Here is a 24,307-nt window from a genome sequence, read left to right as displayed (position 1 = left end):
CCACTAATAATGGGAGAAGAGTAGAAGGGAGAGAGCCCAGAGACCATATGAAAAGTCCATAGGTCTGGTGAGGGAACGACAAAGAGGATGTCAGTGAGGGTCTGTCTGGAGGAAGCACTGGTATAAGTGTCAGTGATAGGGACACCAGGGTTAGAGACCAGGATATCCTTTTTGAACTTCTTGCCAGACTTAGTGAGAAGGGAAAGATAGTTGATGGAGAAACAATTAGAGAAGATCGGAGAAACAGAGTGCCTTGGGTGAAATAGAGGAGGTGGAGGGGTGGTGGAGTGGGGGAGGTGGATCAGGATAAGGATAGGAACAGCAGGGCAGAGTAGCACAATGCAGTCACTGGGACAACAAAGTTCACGAGAAAAAAACACAGTGCAGCCAAAAGGGCACAACAAAAATTCAAATTGGCAGCAGCAGTTGGAAACAGGCTAAATTCGAAACGGCAGCAGAAGGTATAAGTCACAGTGCAGTCCACGATGTGTGAGTGAGAGATCAGGAGGGATGGAGAGAGGAAGGAACAGTCAGAGGGGTAGGAGAGTGATGAGTAAGAGGGGACTAACCCATGGTGGTGGAGGAGAAAAATGTTACGGTAGTTCAGGCTCCACTGCAAAGTGTGGCAGCGTCCTCTTCAGTGCATTCGTAAGGGGGAGCAGGAAGTCCTCAAAGTGAACTGGCAGCGGGCAGGGAACAGATAGGTCCCTTCATTGTGGACCTTTGGTGAGGGGGCTGACTAAAGCCTGGCGGTCCCCGATAGGCCAGTTAAAACAGCAGGCTGCCCAATCAAAAAGGAGATGTAGCAATGACACGAAGGGAGGCTGACTCCTGGCCTCCTAGCTGAATGCTCTGTAATCAGCGGCCATCTTTGATGTTCCACGAGTGCCAGGCAAATAGGACAAAAATGTACAAAAATCACCCCTCTGGCTCAGTGGACACAGCCCTTGTTGAAAAATGGGCAACTGAAAGCAGCGCAAGGTCGCCGCAATAAGGGAGCACAGTAAGCAAAAGAAATACTTCATCTTTTTTAACGCTTCCCAAAAGGAAAGCGCACTCCCCGCAACAATGAGCAAAATACCTTGTCTGATGAGGGATTGCTGTGCGAACAGCTGCAGATGCGGGCGCCCTCCGGAGGAATCAGCTGGGCGGAGGCTCGGCAAAGAAGAAATGAGGAAGAAGCAACGGTTGTCACTTGTCTGTCTTACTGTTGATACCATGCCTTCCATACAGGGGGTAAGTGCTAGGTTTATCCAGAGGGAAGTGCTGCGCAGTGAGCAGCTGTAATTGCATAGCTGGAGTGGTCAGCCGCCAATAAATAAGTGCAGGCCTGCTGTCTTGCTAAAAATGTATCTGAATAAGTCTGCTCCAAATTGCAAAGGGCACTCACGCAGGCGTGAGAAGGCAGTTGATGCTTAACTATGAGAAAACTGTAAAACCAACTGGAGATAACCTGATATATTGTATACTGTTGCTGTTTAAAATTGTTTGGTGCGCTACTTTCATAGAAGACCATGTTCTATGAAAGTATAAAAGCAATGCAAGCAAAGGAAAGGATAGTTGTTGTATCGTGTTCTGTCTGAATACTCGGATTGGGGTGTTTTCTTGTCGTTATGTTCTGTGAAGGTCTGTATGCAGCTTTGCTTACTGCCATTAATGACGCTTAGCAACTTTACCTTGAGATTTGATTATTGCAGACCAGTGAATTTCTTTGACAAACTTGCCTTGGCTGATCCTGCATTACCCACTGTCTAGCTTGGTCTTTCTGCCCTGGGTAGCCCCATACTGGTCCCAACTGTCCTGTGGAATGAACTCCTTGTCCCCTATTCGAGGGTCTTCCTCCCCTTTGTGCCGCCTTCTGTGCATTTTGTATCTGTCTCCATAGGCATTTGCATCTGAAGAGTCATTAATTTACTCTCAAAAGTGTCTTCTGCTCTTGGCACGCTACGTAGTCATTCGCAACCGCCAGTAGCTCCGCTAAAAGTTTAGTCTGCCACATGATGCACATGTTTTTCAGATGTGCCCTCTTTTTGGGCAATAGCCTAACTATCAAGGAATTCGCTGTACCATCCTGGCAGTTTTGTTGGGCTTAGTAAGATCTGTTTGTTGGACAAAAAACCGACTTTCAAGCAATATGGATAATCAGCGGGTGATTAACCTGTATTTTACTTGCAATTCCCTATCTTGGCCCAGTCAGTCTTTTGGGGGCAAATCTCAGGGATGGCATGAATTATTCCCTCTGAAGCCTGAATAAGGACATCCCAGGTACCAAGATAGGTGTCTGGCTAGATAGCTCACTCAACCAATCTCGGTCTCACTTCGGGTGTCATTATTATATTCTGGAGCTAGTTCATATCAGCCCAAGAGCGATTATAGCACCGAATGGCATTGTATATCTCTTGTATGAATTGCTGAAGTTCCTCCATAGTATTTGGGAAAGCTTTAGCCAGGTACCGCAGTTTGCATAGAGTCCAAGAATCATATACAGTAACAAGGTGGGGCTGTTGCTTCCCTCCTTCCTTTTAGTTTCCGGCCAGCATTTCTCTATGGGTTGCTTGGAGGACCTGAGAGTCCCTCCTGTACGCCATGCCTCCCCTGTCACAGACTATGTATAAGAGGTATGTGCGTAAAACAACAGACCTTCTCTTTGATTCTCACATTGCTCGGTCTTGGCAGCCGATTTCTCAGATGTTTCATTCGCCCCCAAATATATATTTTATCTTTCCTCGCAGTCTGTCATTAACCTCTGTTAGTCCCCTCACCTTGCCATCATTATGTCTTGCTGGCGCCTCTTTGTACCAACTCGTGAATGGCCACCAATGCTTGGTGTTTATCTTAGTTTTTTGTTCTTCTAATGCTCCTTTGAGTGCTCCAGTTTGTCCAGATTAAATTAAGAGTCCCATCTATGGGCAACTGAGTTGAGTCGGGTCAGGAAGTGCCTGGAGTCTAAAAAGTAAAAATTGTACTGTTAAAGTTAGTGACCATGTAATGTGCTGGCAAACCTTTAGGCAGAGCTTCAACCTTTGGCCATTGCCTCTCCCTAATTATGTTTTTCACGTACCTTGCCTCACTTGCCCAACCTGAAATCATCTATCTTTCCCTATTTATATGTTGGGCTTTACTGTCCGAGCAAACAAATCCATTCTACCTTTCCTGTTGTATTTCCCTAACCAAACCAGAGAGGCCTCTTTCCAGCGTCGCCTACTACCAGAGTCCATTCGAAATCAGGCTGTACCCAGGTACATATATCTGAGACTTGCAGGGTTTTACCACAAATCCAGCCTACCTACATTACCACTCCCAGTATTTTCCAATATATATTTCAGGGTAGAGAAAATGGAAAACTGCCAAAATCACAGCAATAAAATAGTCAAAACTCTAAAACAGCGTACCTCACTCAGAATGTTCAACCCATCTTAGCATATTTTCTGAACACATCACCTTTTTGTTCTTGCATGCACTGCACCCAATAAACAACCTTACCACCTTCCAATAACCCCATGAAGTTTTTTTCAACAAGGACTACTTACCTTCTTTGGTGTGCACGTTAGAGTCTTCGAGAGGAGGCAGCCCACCAGCCTGGTGCCGTACCGTGCTTCGTGACCAGTGTGAGTCACAGCTCTTACCTGTAAATGTCAAAAAATAGTCTCAATTTTGATCAAAGACATAAGAAAAAGGGTTTATTACAGTTGGTCTCGCAAGACATGCACAATGCATCCTACAATTATCCCAATGAAAGCCCTCTCTGCCCTCCACAACCTCAAAAGGCACTTACCAGGTCATCCGGTATATTATTCCCGCCTTCTTTACAACAATGACGGCACTTACCGCAAAAGACTAGTCCCTCCATTATGCCAATGACCATAAGGAGTCGCACGGTAGGCCTCTTTCCTTTGAATAGTGGTAGTGCACACTCCTTTCTGGTTACATCCTCCTCAGGCAAAGGGTCTAGGGCTTCTATACCAATGACACCTTCTGCTACAGATGAAGAGTCCATTGTGGACATTGGTTTAGACCAGTGTGATCTGTTGGCACGAAACTGACGGCTTTGCCCCAGTCACCCGGGGCAGGCCCAGATGTCCATTGTTAGCCATTCTGTGCACACAGGTTCAGTCCGGCTTATCACAACCAACAATGCAGTTTGCTGTAAGATTAGGGGTGGCCCTACCAAATGTCCACTAGGGTTGAAGGAAAAATAATAAACCCTAGGGATTCTGAAGTGACATCCTGTTGCAGCAGCATTTACATTTTGTCCCTTTTATCAAGAGCATCCCTTCCGAACCCATCCCCTCATTTCATAATCATCCGCGTCCCCATGATCAGCTTAATATTTTATTTACATTTTTCCCCAAAGTTTTTGCTTTCTCCCCCAATGGTCTGTTCTACCACATATCCCACCTCCTCCCCTTCCTCTCCCTTGCTCTTCCTCTCCCCTTTCTCCTTCCTTCCTCTTTAGCTGTTTGTCTGCCTCCTTTTCATTTCTTGGATGTCTCTTTTTTCACTTCCTCTCCTTCCCCTCTCTCCAGGTATTGCACCTCCTCTTTTCCTTTCTTTAGGGTCAGATGTTTTACATCCCTCTCCACACATTCCATTCTATTCAGAGGTTCCTCCTCCTCTTCCTCTCTCCTTAGATGTTTCAACTACTTGCATCGCTTTCACTTATATATTGCTTCTCTTCCCTTTCCCCCCTCTACACCAACCTCTCCCCCACTTTGCTCCATCTTTCTTTCACTCACTCCACTCCAACCTCTCTCTCCTCTGTCCTCCACTTTCCTCTCCACCCGACCCTCTCTGAGGATTACAACAGTCTCCTAACTCTCCTTGTTATCCCTATTTTCATACTCTACTGCAGTTTGGAATGGGACTTGTGATTGGGAATAACATGGCAGCCCAGTGCTAATCTGGTGCAGGCCTTGGTTGTGTACCAAGGGAATCTAAAAGCCATTTTACCACATTTAGGGTCAGGTGTCCTTCTGTCATGGCCATCCAATTCTCGAGTGGTGCTAGCCATGTTTGCTGCTGGTACATTGACCTAAGTTAGTGCCCGCCTCCAGCGAATGACAGCCTGGGCCTCTGTCCTGGTGGGGGGCTGGCTTGTGGTACATTCTGCCACCTAAGTCTGCTTGTCATCTCACCAATGACACCTGACCTAATATTACTGCAACATGCGGCATGCTGGGCTTCGTGTCTGTGGGCTTGAGGACAATTGCTCACATGTGCCACACGTTTCTCTTCTTAACCTGTAACCTATGTCATGGACCCTGGAGGGGGCATTGATGTTGTACAGGGCATCTGATGGATAAGGTGAGACTTGATTAATGGTCTATGGGGGATTCCACCAGAACACCGCCTGCAGGTCAGCATTACGGGGCAGGCAACAAGAATTCAGGCCATAGAGCCCTCCAAACCCTACCCTCTCCTGGTCACACAGTATCACACACTCGCACTGGAGCCTGTCCCTGCACAAACAGCTCCATGGAGATGTTTGGATCAGTGGTACTAGTGAAGCAGAGCCACAGGAAGTAGCTCTACTATTATTGCTGCCTTATCTGAAGAGTAACTTTTAAGATAAAATGCATATTTCAATTTGCATGAATTACAAAGTTTAAATAAATATGGACTACAAAACTCATTTTCGTTTTGACTAAATAGGTGATCGTGCTGCAAATGTGTCTACTTCCACCTCGGGGGGCGAGAGAAGCTTGCTTAAGATACCTGGCAAAGGGGGCTTGGCGCTTTGGGTACTATTTGTGCACAATTTAACATATCTGTTCCTCAGAGGAGTTTTGTAGATTCCACTGCATGGTATGGATTTGCCTTGGGGGATAACACAATGCATTATCCCATTTGTGAAAGTCTCAAAGGCAGGTAAACGGTTCAATACCCATTGCACACGGGATGAAGCTTACATTTTGCCATTCCATGCTGGACTCTACTTACAGGCATTTGTGAAGCGGCAACCTGGATATCCCCGCGATCAATAAGTCATTTATTGCATTGATGTGAATTCTAGGCCAGAGACATTGATAAGACATGCGGTCCTTCAGCACCTCTTACAGATACGGTGAGGCCCATCACTGCTCTTTATTTTATTCAAATCAAATTAATATATGAAAGATATAATGCTGGGAAATATTTACGTCCCTGTAACTGTTGTTCTCCAATATTGATATCTTTTACTGGCTCACAGTGGACTTGCTTCTTCCTATGCAAGGTTATGTATGTTGAATATGCTTGCATGTATCACGCCTTCTTTGTTACACATCTAAAAATGATTTCCCCCGGCATTAGTCTGGAGGAAAAGGCACTGAAATAAGAAAGGCTACAAGTTAAGTTCATTACTGTTATTGTATTTATTAATATCATAAACTCCTAACTTGACAACCAGGAATAATTTAAAGCAGAACATTCTATGAAGGATAGCAACACTAGAGCACTAGAGTTACAGGTAAGTAGCTCATTCTTTGAAGCATGTCTAGCTTTGTTCACTGGCCAGCTCTTATCTTGTACTCCCCCCAAGCTCCCTATTCTGAAATATCAGTGGTTGCATTTTAGAAGAATGGCCATCCACATTGCACTCTAGCTAAAGTTATGTAGAGTTTTTTCCTCTATTACTAACTTGTAGAGCAGCCTCTTGTGCACAGTGTTACCTTGCAGATGCCAGTTTGGTAGGTGTACAAACTGGGCAAACATTATTTTCAACCTGCCTAAGCTTATTTTGTTGCCATCACCCATTCCTCCTAGAATAAGTAGAATGGAATGAGAAGGGGGTCCATCAGGAAAGAAAATGATGATGATGAGGGGAGATGAGTGATGCTAGTGAAAGGGTGCACTTTGAAGGAGGAGAAAAGCTTTGTTTCTGGTCATCTTATGTAGTGCTAGGTATTCCAATAGTTGGTAATTTGAAGAGGGCAAGATTTAATGATGTAAGTATGTATCCTTTTGTATATTTTACCCTTTACGTTTGTATTTGGGGATTTACAGCTAAAGGAAGTGCAGGATGACATCTTGGCAAAAAATGGAGAGATCAAAGTTTTGCGAGATTCCTTGCGGCAAAGTGAGCATGGTCAGGAGCAACAGAGAACCACTTATTTACTGCTTGAGAAGGAAAAAGCCAAAGCACAAAGTGAGAAGGATAAAGAATTTTCTAAAAAGGTACGGATTTAAGTGCCCTCATCTGGAAGCAAATTTCAGTAAAAAGGTTAACTTTAAGGTTGTGCTTTTCTTACTTGCAGTAACAATACACTATAGTAAAATCTTTTTATTCGTCGGGGCAAGTGACCAAGTAAGGAACAACTGTTTCATAACCAATATCTGGTCAGAAGTTAATTGTGAGATAAGGATCACGTGTTTGTTTTTTAAAAGGGTTTATTTAACCAATTTTAATTTAGTGGAATTAATGTAGTGTATTTATGTTCATCTTTTCTGTTCTAGTTACAATCCCTGCAATCAGAGTTACATTTCAAAGATGCTGAGATGAATGAGATGAAAACCAGACTGCAGAATTGTGAAAGAATGTCTAAATCTGCTGCTGCGACCTCTCCGTATATTAGGTAAGGGAGTAGGGGGGAGTATTCTTTTAATTTACTTCAAGTGATAGCCATACGAGGCATCTTCCCAAATGCACCCTTTGTTGCATGTCTTTCTGTGAGTGAATGCCAACATACCGCCAGAGGTGCTGCTTGAGAGCCTGCTCCCAGAAAGAGTATAATGTGATGCATTAGAAGATAGTAGCAGCCCTACAGATAAAGCCACAAACAGTCTGATCTTTATCTGCCACTTTTACGCCGTAGAAATTGGCAAATACTCCCAAAAAATTTGAACAGGGAGTAAAGATACTCCAAACCAAAATTAGGAGAAAGACATGTAAAATCTTCCGCCCCTGCTTTCACACTCACAGCTCCATAGATCTGTTTGGACCAGTAGTGCACATAGTACCACAGGAAGAAAATACTATTCTAACTGTCTGATTGGAAGAAGTAAACCTGTATCTTTTAATGTGCATAAATAACTAGGTGCAAAGAAATACATGTTCTCATTGGGAATTGGGTTTACGTTTTTACTCCCTAAAAATCATTTTACTCCCATCTTTAAAAAATAGGGCTCACAATGCTCCCACTTACAAATCTTATCTGGAGCAATGCCTAGTAGGATAGAAGATTTGCTATTGTCATAGGTTTTATAATTGAAAAAGCAGTAGCATACTCAAGGGCCCAAAACAAATACAGAAACACCCTTCAAGACCAAATTGGCCCTGAGAGATTTATTTTGGCACAACACATTTAAATGAGGGGCCAACATTGAACCTGATATCTACTCCTCCTTGTACATGACATTGGGTGAGCCTGTTCATGAGGAATACAAAGATTTACAATGTGACTGTAGATGATTTGCCTTCAAATAAAGCACCTGGCCATGATTGGTTCTCTCCCTTATTCTATACATTCTATAGGAAATGTCTTAGTGGGTCTGCTTATAAAGCTGTTTAATTCTTCTTTAAAATTAGGCAGATTTTCTCAATCGATGTTAGAATATTTAACCACCTTGCTTTTATTGCGTTGGATGGATAAACCTGAGAGATGCCAATAAAATTATTGAATACTGACACCAAGATATTTTATAAATTCATAATTTGCAGGTTAACTCTGATTATTTTCCTTATGAAGGGAACCCCTCTAAATTGGATTCATAAAGGGACGCAACATGCATGACAATATTAGCATGGAGCTAGACATTATAGAATTCGGTAAGTACAAAAAGGATGCATATGTGTTGCTTGCGCTATACATTGTGGTAGGTCAGAAGAAGGAGACAGAGTCACTGGTGGTATTTTAGCAATTCGAAAGGAAAAGGCCTGCTTAGCCCTAATAGTATGGTGTTTTCCCTGCTTAACGCATATCTAACTAGAGTGCCTGTCATCCGTGAGAGTGTCCAAAGCAATAACCTGCCCCTTGTCTCAAACTACCCTATTCAGTCCTTACCACTATTCAAAAAGACTCCAAGAAAAGGGGGTCCAGTTTAATGGACTCCCCTCTCCTGGACAGGCTTTTTGTCACGACCCTCGCCCAAAACCCCCTCTGGCAAGCCGATTGGCCCGGTGGAGTCAGGGCTCTGGCCTCTAGAGCCTGGTATCCTCTTCAAAAGTCCTCATGGGGCCACTCCTGGCGCCTATGGCGCCAGGCTCATACACCATGAACAACAATGTGCTTGGGGACTACATTATTGTATTGTCAGCCAGCATGGAGGCCTCTACATAGCTTGGTTCCTAAGAACCAAGCTATGCGGTCTAGTGTTTTGGGTGTGGCAGGCCTGGAACTACTTTCCCTGGTACTACTTTACCTGGGCTATATAAACCACACCCTGACTGCAGAACATGCTTCGTGTTACTTTGCAGCTTGCAACGTGACGCTCACCGTGTCCAGCTATTCCCTCGAACCTCGGAGAAGCTGAACCTGCAAGGACACAAAAGGAACATCATCAGCAGCAGCATCTTACCTGCAGTCTTCATCTTTAAACCCTTGCAGCTACTGAGAACAGCTTCCTCGAATCTGCACGCCTCCCGGACAGAACGACCTGAAAGAGGAAGATAGAGGCAACATTAAAGGAAGCTGTAGAGAAATTTACAAATTACGAACTGCTCAAAAGGCTTACCTGGCTGGTCGCCTCTCGGCTGGCACCACTCCGGACATTCCACTCGCGCTGAAGAACACCATGACCTACAAGGAAGGAAAACACAGGTTAGCAAAGGCAAGACTTTGCAGCGCTGCACATAGCGCTTACTTACCGCATCATAGCGCTCTTACTGCGCCATCATTTACCAGCGGGGCTCAACCAAGCTAGTTCGCCGCGCTGAAGCTCCACATAGCTAAGGGAGAAAAAAGAGACATTTTAAACAAAGAAAGGCATGCAGGATAGCAACAAAACTAAAGAACATCAATAAGACCTACCTGAACAATATCAAACGGGCCGGCGTCAGTGAAGTAACTGGACTGCACTCGCCCTTGAAAGACAATGCGCCCCCTGCAAAGAAGGCAGGGCGGAGAGCACGCCTAATTCTACCACAAGGTGAGGAGAGGGCGCCAGAGGGACTGAAGGCATACGGGATGGAGGGAGGATACTCGACCCAGTCGGTGAGTCTTGAACACAGTCCTCCTGTATTTCAGGCAGAACCTTCCCCGCAGACCAGATCATGGCAAAGCTGAGAAGCATACAAGCGAGTAACCCAGCTGGGTGGCGTCCCTGTAGATACCAGGTGAGCGTAAGACGTTTATAGCCTCGTCAAGTCTTTGTTGGGATGGCATTTGGTGATTCTGTGAACAAGTTCCTTTAATTCTTCAAAGGGGCTCTTGTCCTTCCGGGGCTTCCCCTTTCCTACTACTGTCACAGTTCCTTGTTCAAGTCCAAACTTTCGTGTCCACTGATCTTAGTCTTGGCTATCCTCCAAACCAGTAAATGTCTTTATTTGTAAACTTATGTTCATGTTAATGTTAAAGGTATTTTTACTGCGCACCGTCTCTGCTGGAGTGGTCCCCAGGCGCTCTGGTGGATCCGAAAAGGAGGGTGTGAAAAAAAGGGAGTGTGGGGTGTTAGTAGGGTGTAGTGGGAATAGGAGACTGAGAGTTGTAATGTCCCGTTGGCAGCTTCAGTTCGGTTTGCACCGTTCACTAAGCTTAGTGCGGTTTTCAGTCAGTGCTAATTCCCATCTGCTGTTGTGCCGGGTTATGTGTTAGCAATGTGTTGATGTACGTGCCGATTGCTGTGCAGAGAGGTGGTTGTGTAAGTTTCTGTATGAGAAGTGTATTCGCAAAGTTGAGGTTTTAGAGTTGGGTTAGCGGGTTTTCCTTACCTCTTTGTCTTTGTGTTTCTGTGCTCAACATCTATGATTATCCTGTGCGTTTGGTATTGTAGTTTGACCGCCTAGTTGGCAGCATGTTGAGGAGTGGCAGTTTTCCTCTGTGCTATTCTAGTGGTATGTGTACCTAGGTGATGCAGGCGTGTTCCCTTGCCCTGGGGTTGACAATGTTTAGGTTAGAGGATTCTGGTCCCTACCTGTCCATTCTGTCTTGGGTTCTTACCCACCTAGGTTTCCTCTGTTGATTTGCGGTATGTGGACATTGGTTGTCGGGCCATCCACCCCGCCTTCTGGTTAGCGATAAGTTAGGGGTCATGGTTTTCTTCCTGGGATTCTTGTTTCCCACCGGGTCTATGCTTCCTACTCGTTTCCTTCTGGTTCTGGAGTTAAGCGCCAAGTTTTGAGTAGTTTTCTGAATTCCAGATGATCCCTTGTGTTGCGTATGTTTTTTTGCAGGTCATTCCAGGTTATTGCTTCCAGGTGAGAGAAAGATGATCCTCTGAATTTTATTTTATTGTACGGTTTTGGTTGTAGGCGAATGTCGTTGCTTGATCTGAGTGGTCTTGTCGAGTGGTAGATGGTTATTTTCTCATTTAAGAATTGCAGTTTACGATATTTAGTGGTTCTCCCATTTTAATTTCCAGACGTTCCTTGTCCCCCTCCTCTTTTGTTTTTCCTGTTTGCTTGTGAGCACAAGTTTCAGGGAGGCAGTTGTGGAGTGGGATTTTATAATTGTCATCTAGCCATGTTTTGGTTATGAATAAGTTGTTGATACCTATGTTGCATAGGAGATCGTAGATCTCAGTGGCGTGTTTGGACATTGATCTAGCGTTTATTAGGTTATAGTGGATCTTTTTGACGTGGTTAGATTTGTTTTTTCATCTTTGTTTTGTCTTGCAGTTGTTCAGTTGGAGTGCTTCTGTGTTGTCAGATTGGTTTGTGATCCGTGGAGTCTGCTTCGACGTTGAGGTGGTCTGTTAGATAGTTGAGTTGATGAATTCTTCAGCTTCATCATCTTCTATGTTTTGATGTGGTTGATGGTGGTGCCTTTGTGTTTTTGTTGTATACGGAGTGAGGACGTAGGTTTCGTACCGTTCTCTTCTGGGGTCCTCTTCTTTTTTTGCAGGGTTCCAATGGGCTCTCAGCATGTCTGGACAAATCAGTGGCGTTGAAGTGTCGAGGTGCTGCGGTTGTTGCGAGTTTCAGTGTAAGCTATAGAGGCTTTTCTCTTCTCATGATGTTTGTTCTGTTGGCTGTAGTGCTTGTAGGGGTGCATTCTGTATTCCTGACAGTTTCTACTGGATGAGGGTGAGGATGTGGGTCCATTCAGTTTGTTCCTTGTTCTGATTCTCTTTGGCGGCGTCCAGTTCTGTTGGTGCATTTCGTGGTCCTTGGTAGTAGGATGTGTTGGGTATTGAGGTTAGAGGGGCAGTAGCCAGCCTTTAGGGCCTTGTGAGGTTTGGGTGATTTCGAGTCTTAGCTTCTTGTGCTGTGGTGAGCTCTATGGGTGGCTGTCCAATTAGTGGGCTAGGTTCTGGTGTTCTTCTATCTATTGATGTACGGTCTAAGCTGGGCACTGGCGGGGCACTAAGTGTTGGTAGAGGCTAGCGCAGTTGGGAATGGTTACCTTGTGCAGTGACCTGGCTGAAGTTACTTGCTTTCAGTGGTTTCTGGGTGTTCCTGGGTAAAGGGAGGGGCCTATGTTTCACACAAAATTAGACAATGAGAAAACACAACTAGATTTGAGATTCCTAGGTAGTGGGAGAAAGGCCTTGGTTTCACAAAAATGGTTGACAGTGAGAAAAATGCACCTAGATTTGAGATTCCTAGACAGTGGGAGAAAGGCCTTGGTTTCACAAAAATGGTTGACAGTGAGAAAAACACACCTAGATTTGAGATTCCTAGACAGTGGGAGAAAGGCCTAAATTTCACAAACCTGGTAGACCATGAGAGAACACCCCTAGATTTCAGATTCTAATATAGTGGTAGACAATGAGAAAAACACACCTATATTTGAGATTCCCAAGATAATGGGAGGAATGCCTAAGTTTCACAGCAATGGTAGACAATGAGAGAACACACCTAGATTAGAGATAGACAATGAGAGAACACACCTTGATTAGAGATTCCAGATAGTGGGAGAAATGTAAGCATGTAAGTTGGGTTCACACTGGATTCCCCAGAGGGTGTCCTGGGTGTGTATGTTTGATGTTTGAAGTGCTTATTGAATGAGGTGGTGGATTAGGATGGGCTAAGTGAGCATTAACGCAGCAATTACTACTAGTAGTTCTTTCAACCTTGTCTGTTGACGCAAGTTGACGGCTATCTGATCCTCTTTTGGCACGTGTGGATACTTTACGAAGTTGGTTATGCTGATCGTGAGTGGAATTATGTCTTGGCAACCACCCTGATGAGTAGATGTGGGAGCAAGGGAGCTTGTTGGCAGCTGCTTGGGGATTAGAGGGGCTTGCCACTGCAGCCGGGTATATGGTGCCGAGCACTTCTTTACCAGTCGCTTGAGCTCGGTGTGGGGTGGTGTCTGGGAAGGGGGTATAGTGGGTTGTCGGGTAGAATATGTGGGTGGGATTTGGGGTTAAGTGGCAGTGATTGGTGATTATTTATATACATATTTATATACATTTCTGAGGCTTGTGGAATCTGCTTAGATCACATGCTGTGCGTAGGCCGACATCTAGGAGTATTACAGTTGTTGTTTCGAAACTCGAAAAAGGACGTCGACAGGGCATGCCAGTAATACTATCCCTAGTGTGACGTCCACTGTACCCATGATACCTCTCGCGCCGAGGTCCCTCAGATTGTTTTTTTCCGCCATTCTAGATGGACCCGTTCGAGATCACCGCACTACAGGACCCAACCATCAAAAGACGGCAAGGGTGTCGCGCGCAAATCTCTCTCCGAAGGCCGGTTGTCCGCAGACGGAGCTTCAGCCCTTCCCACTCCTGAAAGTCGACGCTCGGCATCAAACAAGGTAGTAGGCCCCAAACAGTCGGATAAACACGGCTCTGGGCGCCAGGGGTGGGGGGGGGAACAGTAAATAAAAAGAAGTCCTCAAACACACCTCGTAGGGATAAAAGCCCTCATAGGGAAAAAACTTCTCAGAAAGAGAAGCCTAAGGAAATTAGGCCGATCCCTAATAAGGACAACCCTGTAGAGACTAGGCCTGAAAAATCTGGGGTTATTCCTCCCATAGATGAAGATTTAGGACTTCCTTCCCAACCCTTGGTAATCCCAAGTTCGGCAGCATGGTCTTCACAAGACATAGATAGGGTAATGAGGAAAATGTCCTTTATGGCCAATTTCTACGAGAAAGACTCTGCATACTTCCAGAGTTTCCAATCCGCCCCTCCCAACCACCCCACCCCAGCTCCCTCTGGGTCTCAAGTCTCTGCTCATGCTTCTCAAACCCCTTCTAAAAGGTCTCGTACAGACACTCCAGTGTGTAGCACAGTCGTAGAGCTCTATGACCCGGGCTCCGAAAACAAGGACCTCTCTATTGTAGAGGCAGCTGACCTTCAGTACGATGAGGAGGCAGCAGAGCCTTATTATGGGGACGATGAGGATCAAGGGGCTGACATAGAGGCCAATAAGTACCCAATACACTCACCCATCGATCAGGATCCTCCTATAGTTGATTCTCCTATTGACAACCAACCCTTTCTTAATGAGGTGCTAGCCAAGGTGGCAGAGCAATTTCAAATTGACACCCAGGAGGTACAGGCGGATAACGACTTTGTGGAACAGATCCTTGGGGACAAGAAAACAATGGCGCAGTTTATTCCTCTACTCAAGTCAATAAAGCGCAGGATACAACCGTCATTAGAAGCCCCTAACCTCACACGGCTGTAAACCCATGTGTCAAAGCTTTTTAAGCCCGCACCTTCAGACCCACTGTATATTAGAGGGCAGCTGAAGCCAGACTTATTAGTTGTAACTAAAACTAGGAAAAGAGCAGGAACCCCCCCTTGCCTCCTTTGCGGCTCCACCCGACAAGGAAAGCAAAAAGATTTACACCATGGATATGAAAGTCACCTCCTCCGCGGCTTACCAAACAAGAATTGCGAACAATGCTACCCTCTTGGGCAGTTATAACTGCCTCAAATGGGAGGAAGGGTCGGCTCTACTATCGTCTTCCCCAGAAACACTGAAATCCCAGCTAGCACAAGTGGCCGCAGAAGGGAGGGCTGTGTCGAGCTGTCTACTTAAGACCTACTTTGACGTGGCGGACAACGCCTGAAGAATCATTGCTCAGGGTACAAATCAACGTCAAATGAAAGATCAAACGTAATGCGGGCTGCGGCAATTCCGACTAGAAACGCAGGCCACACTAACATGCCTATTGAACCCAATGTGCTCTTCTGCAAGGATGCCCTTAACACAGCCAAAGACAAGTATGACACTCTCAAATCGTTCGGGCAACTCGCCAACACGCCACCCAACCAAAGGGGTAATGGCAATGTTTGCCGTTTTCGCGGCCAAGGTTCTCAACCCGGGCCCAATTACAGTCAAAACCAAAGCTCCTCCTGGGGTAATGATCAGAGTCAGTCCTCCCAGGACTATCCTAGAGGACAGCATAGAGGTTGTGGTTGTGGAAGGCGCAACTCCTCTCGAGGTGGTACTCCACCTCAGAAGTAGTGACATTCTGCTTCAGGTGCCCTCCCATGCCTCTCCAGTAGGAGGGCGCATTTCCAGCTTCACCCACGCATGGGAGGGAATCACCTCAGACAGATGGGTGCTGTCCACAGTAGCAGGCAGATACTGTATAGAGCTCCTCCAACAACCCCACGACCACCCCCCACGACATAAGATCCACTCAAGAGAACACCAGAGTATCCTCCTTGAGGAGATAGCCACTCTGCTAGTAAAGGACACCATCAAAGTCGTCCCGGCCAACCAGGTAAACATGGGTATTTAGTCAACTTACTTCCTTGTGCCAAAGTCAATGCTCCTAGCCCATGCTGTTAGTCAATTCTCCTAGCCCATGCTGTTAGTCAATGCTCCTAGCCCATGCTGTTAGTCAATGCTCCTAGCCATTGTTAATCTTGCTAATGCTGATTGAGCACAGCCTATGAGCTTATCTCAATTATCCTGTGTAACAGGACCACTGCACCCAGTCATTACTACTGGCCCCACCAAGTGATTGCTAGCCTACAGCTATTCTGACCTCCATACCCCACCCACCGCCTACAAAATGTTCCTACCAGGCATCTATTCAATACTGCTGAGAACTATTCTCCACATTATAAGCACTACCTCCCCACTCCCCACAGAGCCCTACATCACAACCATGCTGCTCCATCTCTCTCTACCATGCAGCCTCTCTGAAAGAAACTCCAAACTACGATCCAGACTAGCCAAGCTATATGAGCCTCGAGCCAGGGACTCGATCCAGTCCAAACTGACCAACCGCTCCCCTACCATTAGCACCTGCGCCAACCTTACGTTGAAAAGACCCAAGTCTAGCCCACTCAATACTACGACCGATCACAAAATCTACAACACAACCAGCATCCTCACCCCAAATAAGGCTACCGCCCTACCCATAAAAGGTGCCCTCATTAAAGCACACTCTATAATAGCCCATGCTACAGACCTAGCAGACCTTATTCTAGCCGAAGATTTAGATTTTTTAGCCATAACCGAGTCCTGGCTCCACGCAGCCGCAGGGCCTGCCCTCTCGTTGGCCATCCCCGATGACTACACCATCCTCCGAGCGGATAGAACTGAATCTAAAGGCGGCGGCCTGGCCATATCACCAAAACACGCCTAAACATTAGACTTGACTCCTCTACCCACCTCCCATCATGTGAATCACTCACAGCTAAATTGCCTACTGCCAACTCCCAAACAATAACCATTCACTTACTTTACAGACCTCCTGGACCCTTAGGATCCTTCGAGGAAGACCTCAGCACCATCCTCACGAATAACCTTAAAAACAGCTCCCAGATCCTCCTCTTAGAGGACTTCAACCTAGGCTTTAAAGACCCCAAAGATCACCAGGCTACCCTCATCAATAATACTGTGTCTGAACTAGGCTTTGCCCAAAAAGTAACTGGCCCCACCCATAACAAAGGGAGAACCCTCGACTGGGTAACAGATTACAACTGCGATGCCTATATCACCAATAACTCCCCTCAGCCATGGTCCGACCACCATCTCCTCTCCTCTCCTTTACCCTCGAAGCTTCGAGCCCCATTACCAATAATGTGCTAGCCACAGCCATCCCCACAAGAAGTAAGAAAAATATAACAGTGGAAAAACTGATCCCTCTCATCCTCCCGACGCTGAACCAATTCCATGCTACCACCAACCCCCAAACCTTGTAGAAACCTACAACAAAACCATGCGCACAGCCCTAGACTCCATTGCACCACTAAAACTAAGAAAATGTAAACCAGAAAAGCACCTCAACCAATGGTTCTCTAGCCATCTTAAAGCTCTTAGATTAGAAAAACGTAAAAAAGAACGAGCCTGGAGACAATCTCCCACAGACCTTAACAAGACATTGCTCAATAAAATAACGTCCAACTACAAAAAAGAAATCATAGCTGCTAAACAAGAGTCCTACAACCAGAGAATTGCACAATCCAACTCCAGTACCAAAGAGTTGTTCACGATCATAAAAGAACTGGAAACACCTGTAATAACTCCAGACACTTTTGTGAAGGACAAACAATGGTGCATTAGTGTCCAAAACGCTCTAAACAATAAAGTCACAGGCCTACAAACTAAAATTAAAAATAATAAAGAATCCATAGCTAAACCAACCAACCCCACTAATGCTGCCCCGCACCTCACACCCCAACACCCCCAACCCCTCTTGCTTCAGCTTTTCCAAAGTCACAACTCTCGAAGTGGAAAAAAATAATTCTCAGTCTAAAACCATCTAACTGTCAGGGTGACCTCTGCCCCCCACAAATCATCAAAGATGCGGCAAGAGACCTCTCGTCATTCATTACCAAACTCATTAACGCCTCCTTCTCCTCAGGCACCGTTCCTAGCAACCTTAAAGAGTCCTGGGTCGTCCTCCTCCTCAAAAAGCCCTCTCTTGATCCCGCTATTCCCACCAACTACAGACCCATTACCACCGTCCCATTCCTGCTCAAGATATTAGACAAGACAGCCTACCAACAAATTCAAAAATACCTTGAAACAAACCATCTCCTGGGTATTCGGCAATCAGGCTTTAGACCCCAACACGGGACAGAAACTGCTCTTATCGACCTGAAGGCTCAAATTGATACCCTCAGAGACAACGGGAAAACTGCCCTATTACTCCTCCTAGACATCTCTGCGGCGTTCGATCTAGTCGATCACAAAATCCTCGGCAATCACTTGGATTCAGCGGCCCACTTCTCCCAAGAAGCCATCAGCTGGATCGAGTCATTCCTAAGTAATAGATCCATGCGTGTCTTCTCCACAACTGCTGCCGCCGACCCTATCCCCATCACATGTGGAGTCCCCCAAGGTTCATGTGTCTCCCCTACACTGTACAACGTGTTCACTAAGCCCTTGTTTGATGATCTAGACAATCTGGGTATCACCTACACTAACTATGCCGATGATACCCAGATCCTCATCCCGTTGACGGGAGATTACAACCATGATTTGGCCTTGGTGAACAGGGTGTACCTCATCATCCAGGCATGGATGGCCTCGCACAGTCTATGACTGAATGATGACAAGACTGAACTCATCATCCTTGGCTTCACCTCAAACCTAACCAAACTGGACCACATCTACACCAGCTTCATTATAGACGGGAACCCGATCAAGGTAGCAAAAGAAGTGAAAACCTTAGGAATATACATTGACTCCTCCCTCTCCTCCCATAAACAGGTTAGCTCCTTGTCATCCTCTACGGCCTACACATGTAAGTTTATAAGAGCAGCCAAACCCTTCTTATCAACCCAAAGCTGCATTACACTAGCTAGAGCCCTGGTATTATCAAAACTGGACTACTGCAATGCCCTCTACGTAGGAGCCAGTAGGCAAGTTACCAACAAAATACAGACGCTACAAAACAACGCTCTTAGAGCCACTCTTAGCATCCCCAAGAGAGAAAACATTTCTAACATTAGGAGAACCCATAATTGGCTCAATACTACAGATGAAATCATGCTCGAAGTAGCTTCACTGACACACAAATGCCTCACCAACGCTGCCCCACGCTACCTAGTCGATAGAATAAACAAATACACTTGTCCAATTGTAATTTTTGTACTGCATTGTAACCTGTAACTAAGCTGTGAATAACCTTGCTGCTCACGCGCCCTCATATCTTCGGGTCTGGTGCGCAATACTAATGAATAAACTAAACTAAACTAAACTAAACCAAAGAAACATCTAATGCGCCCAGTATTAGATTTGTGCCCTGCAAACATGTATGTCAAGCCGCAAAAGTTCTGCATGACTACCCTACAAGAGGTAATCCCTCTACTAAAAAAGGGGAATTACATGGCAACACTGGATATGAAAGATACCTATTTTCATATTTCAATGTTCCCAGCGCATATAAGATTCTTGCCTTTCAAGATAGCGAACCAGCACTACCAATTCAAGGTGCTGCCCTTCGGAATAGCTTCTGCTCCAAGGGTATTCACAAAGGTACTGGCAGTGGTGGCAGCACACCTACGCAGGGAGGCAATCCCAGTGTACCGTTACCTGGACAACTGTTACGCTCACCTGGTCTCTGCGGAGACGTTGGAGCACGGTTGCAGCCCTCCCAGGAAGTAGGATCCGCCTTCGTGGAGAAGGAAGATGTCGTGCTGCAGAGTCTGGAGCTGGGGTTCTGCGTGCCGGAGATGAAGATGATGTCGTGCTGGAGTTCTGCTTGGCAGAGGTGAAGATGATGTCGTGCCCAGAGCTGAAGTCCTGTGATCCGGAAGATGAAGAATGGATGCCAGGCTGAGCAGTGATGGATGCAGGTGTAAGCTGACTCCAAGAGGTAAGCAGGGACAGGAGACTGGAATACCAAGGTAAGTGCTAGGTAACCCAGGCGGCGGTGAGCGTTATGCTGCATGCAAATGCAGACTAACGCGAAGCATGTGCCTTGGAGTTGGTCTGGCTTTTATAGCTGAGCTCTTAAGGCCACGACCACTAGCTCAGTCCTGCTTGCCACACCCTGCCACTCCTTGAAGTTGCACGTGCAGCTGAAGATAGATAGAAGGCCACACCCGGACTGGCTGCACACAAGTGTAAAGTTCTTGAAAACACTCCTACCCATAATAAAGAAAGTTTTGCCAACCGGGCCCCCAATGTATAAACGTCCCAAAGGGACGTGCGTGAACCATGGTGCCCCTTGCTCCCTCCACCTGATGGTGTCGCTTCTGTGATCCTGGCCAAGTGGCCATGACAACAACTGGCTCAATACAGGGGAGTCCCCCCTAATTTGCAGACAAAACATTCAAAGACCAATCAACCTCCTCTTTCAATTGGGCTTCTTCATAAACGAGAAAAAATGTAGCCTAGTGCCAAGCACTTCCAAACAGTTCCTAGGAGCTGTCATAAAAACACAAGAGGGGTTGGTTTTTCAGTCAGAGGAAAGAGTCCAAAACTTGTTACTGCAAATACTGCATTATCAGGCCGGCCGCGAGATAAGGGTGCGCAAAGCTCCTCTTTGCAGCTCCGCTGCGAGTGCCTCCATCAGCTGTGCTCGATCAGCTGGCAGCAGAATTCCATCTGCTTTTCGGAGCTCCAGCTGATCTCGCGCACATTGCGAAGGCCCCCGCCTTGGAAGGCATGGGCACCGACAAAGCATCTTTTGAATTTGGCGCCGAAACGACGCCGCTTCCCGCCCGCAGCCCGCAGCCTGATACGGCTTCCCGCCCTGCCGGCTCCACCCCCCCCACCATAAAGAGAGACGGGGCTCACCGCCAGGCGAAGCCGCGAGGAGAAGGCCAGAGGACAAGGCCTGCACTCCTCTTTGCAGCTCTTCGCTGCTCGAAGTCTGCCGTTTACCACGGACTCTTGCTGGAATCACAAGGTAAGGAGTCTCGCACTCAGGAACTACCCCACACACTCGCAAAAAGGCGAGACCGTCTACGCACACGTACTCTACCTAGCGTATTGGTCACTCTGCCCATCCCCACAAGTGCACGCAATGCACGACTACAGTCGAGAACCTTACCTACAACTAACCGAAAGGCCACCTCCCCAGTACTGCATCTATACCACAAACTAATCCACACAACGAAGCTGACCCCACTTATCAAGCACCACCGTGAGCCATTTGCATTGGATACAATGTCTAAGACTCTTGTTAATGTGTCACTCACACGTATGAATGAAATTACCGCTATTTGCAATTCTTCTACCACTGCCTTGCTACCTAATGATGCAAATGCCACTTTATCTGTGTCTATGACCCCAGAAAACATGCCCCCCACTGGTTTGAATGAAATTACTGCTATTTGCAATTCTTCTACCACTGCCCTGCTACCTAATGATGCAAATGCCACTTTATCTGTGTCTATGACCCCAGAAAACATGCCCCCCACTGGTTTGAATGAAATTGCCGCTATTTGCAATTCTTCTACCACTGCCCTACTACCTAATGATGCAAATGCCACTTTATCTGTGTCTATGACCCCAGAAAACATGCCCCCCACTGGTTTGAATGAAATTACCGCTATTTGCAATTCTTCTACCACTGCCTTGCTACCTAATGATGCAAATGCCACTTTATCTGTGTCTATGACCCCAGAAAACATGCCCCCCACTGGTTTGAATGAAATTACTGCTATTTGCAATTCTTCTACCACTGCCCTGCTACCTAATGATGCAAATGCCACTTTATCTGTGTCTATGACCCCAGAAAACATGCCCCCCACTGGTTTGAATGAAATTGCCGCTATTTGCAATTCTTCTACCACTGCCCTACTACCTAATGATGCAAATGCCACTTTATCTGTGTCTATGACCTCAGAAAACATGCCTCCCACCGGTTCGGATAGGCCACCCCCGACCATCAATGTCACCCCTGAACCGCACCTCAAATGTGCCCTCATCAACGCCCGCTCCATCAATGCGCATGTACTAGACATCCACGACCTTATTACCACCCTAGATCTAGATCTTCTAATGGTCACCGAAACTTGGCTACATGAAGCCTCAGGCCCCGCCCTATCCCTCGCTCTCCCACCTGGCTATGCCATCACGAGACAAGATCGCATGACCACTGGAGGCGGTGTCGCACTCATAGCCAAAGACTCAATCACCATCAGAAAGGCTGACAAAACTATCAACAATAACAGCGACTACCTTCAATTAAAACTCACCATCTCGCACCAATGCACCATCACCCTACACCTCATCTATCGACCACCAGGCCCCCTAGGAGACTTCCAGGCCTCCATCACCCACCTCCTGGCGGACAACCTCAAAAAGTCATCCAAAGCCATTCTCCTTGGAGACATCAACCTTGGCCTGAATGACGCCAAAGACCCTACAGCCAAAGCACTTGACACAGCTCTAGCCACCCTAGGATTCGTCAACACCATCAACAACCCCACACACGCCCTAGGCAGATCACTAGACTGGATCGCCCACCACAATTGCCCCATCACAGTCACGGGCAACACCCCCACCCCATGGTCCGACCACCACACCATCACCTTTAACATCCCCACCACTACAACCACATCCCACCCCCCTCCTCCCTTGCCTCCTGCCCTTACAAGGAGTGCCCGTCAACTGACCAAAGAAAGACTCCTACCCTTCTTACAGGGACCTGCCTTCACAGCCCCATTCTCCAACGACCCGGAAACTCTGGCAAAGAATTATGATACGGCCATCATAGCAGCAATCAATACCATCGCCCCACTTAAACTTCGGAAAACCAAACCCACTAGACACGCTAATGCGTGGTTCACCCAAGACCTTCTAAAACTACGCTCCGACAAACGGGCAGCATTAGCTCTTTGGCAAACATCACGGGATGAGAAAGACAAACTCAACTTCAAATCCCTTGCAATTAATTACAAGAAAGCCATCATTAAAGCCAAAGCTAAATCCTTCGAAGAGAGAATTACTAAGGCCAAGTCGAACACCAAGGAAATGTTCGCCATTTTCAGGGAACTTGAGAACCCCACACCCACCCCCCAAAACTTCACTAAGGACAAAGAATGGTGTGACAACATCCAAACAGCCATGCGCAATAAGATCAGCTCTCTCCAAGCCAAAATCTTGAACACCAAACTAACATTCTCCACCCACACTACACCCTCCCCACCACCACTGCCCCCATCACCCACTGAGGCCCCACCCACCTTCTCGTTTAAAACCGTCCAAGAAAACGACATGATCAACATTATGAAAAACATAAAACCCTCCAATTGCAAAGGCGACCCCTGTCCTGCCTCCATCATCAAAGACTGCGCAGACACCTTGGCCCCTTTTCTAACAGCCATCGTCAACGCCTCCTTCACCACAGGGAGAGTCCCCGCCTGCCTAAAGGAAGCATGGGTCCGACCCCTCATAAAGAAACCCACACTTGACCCCACCTCCCCTAATAACTACCGCCCCATCACCACTGTCCCTTTCCTCCTCAAGATTCTAGACAAAGCAGCCTACCTGCAGGTCCAGCACTTCCTCGAAGAACAGAACCTCCTTGGACTGAGACAATCCGGCTTTCGCCCTAGGCATGGGACAGAGACCGCCCTACTCGACCTAAAAAACCAAATGGACGATCCAAGGGACCAAGGCAAACCTGTCTTGCTCCTTCTCCTGGATCTGTCGGCAGCTTTTGATCTTGTAGACCACGACATCCTCTGCCACCACCTCTCCTCCACAGCCAACTTCTCTCAAGAAGCCATTACATGGATCACCTCCTTCCTCCAAGGCAGGACCATGCAGGTCTTCTCTGACCTAGGCACTGCATCACCCTCTATCATGCTATGTGGGGTGCCCCAAGGCTCCTGCCTCTCCCCCACCCTCTACAACATCTTCACCCGCCCCCTCTTCCTCATCCTTGACGCCATGGGCATCTCTTACACCAACTACGCCGACGACACACAGATCCTTCTCACTCTGACAGGCGACTATGACACGGACTCTGCTACCCTCAACAACATCTACAACACAATTCAAATGTGGATGGCTATCAACGGCCTCTGCCTTAACTCCGACAAAACTGAGCTCCTACTCGTAGGCTCCCCTGACACCATCAAGAAACTTGACGCTCAGTTCAGCCATTTCACCATTGACTCAATCACGATCCCAGTACTTGACACGGTAAAAACACTAGGCGTCTACTTAGACTCCAATCTATCCATAGCCAGACAAGTAAACGCCATTGCCTCCTCGGCCGCTTACCATGCAAAACTCCTTAACGCAATCAGACCTTATCTGTCAAAAGACACTTGCACTAACATAGCCAGGGCCATAACCGGCTCGTGACTTGATTACTGCAATATTCTTTTCCTTTGGACCTCC

At 46.7% G+C, this 24,307-nt stretch overlaps 1 protein-coding gene across 5 annotated transcripts in view; it reads left to right on the top strand.

Annotated features, from left to right (window-relative positions):
• The window catches only part of ATRIP (ATR interacting protein), a 1,393,117-nt gene that overhangs the window by 352,006 nt on the left and 1,016,804 nt on the right, over positions 1-24,307 (top strand). For all 5 annotated transcript variants that reach the window (XM_069643859.1, XM_069643860.1, XM_069643861.1 and 2 more), the window contains 2 exons: positions 6,985-7,155; positions 7,435-7,553. In XM_069643859.1, coding sequence (XP_069499960.1) covers positions 6,985-7,155; positions 7,435-7,553 — 290 coding nt within the window. The remainder of the gene's footprint in view (positions 1-6,984; positions 7,156-7,434; positions 7,554-24,307) is intronic.

This window comes from Ambystoma mexicanum, chromosome 2p, assembly GCF_040938575.1.
Source record: "Ambystoma mexicanum isolate Mex_15411 chromosome 2p, UKY_AmexF1_1, whole genome shotgun sequence".
In the NCBI taxonomy this organism is placed as follows: Eukaryota; Metazoa; Chordata; class Amphibia; order Caudata; family Ambystomatidae; genus Ambystoma; species Ambystoma mexicanum.
Note: the sequence above shows the minus strand (reverse complement) of the source record. Positions and strands in the feature narration are given on the sequence as shown.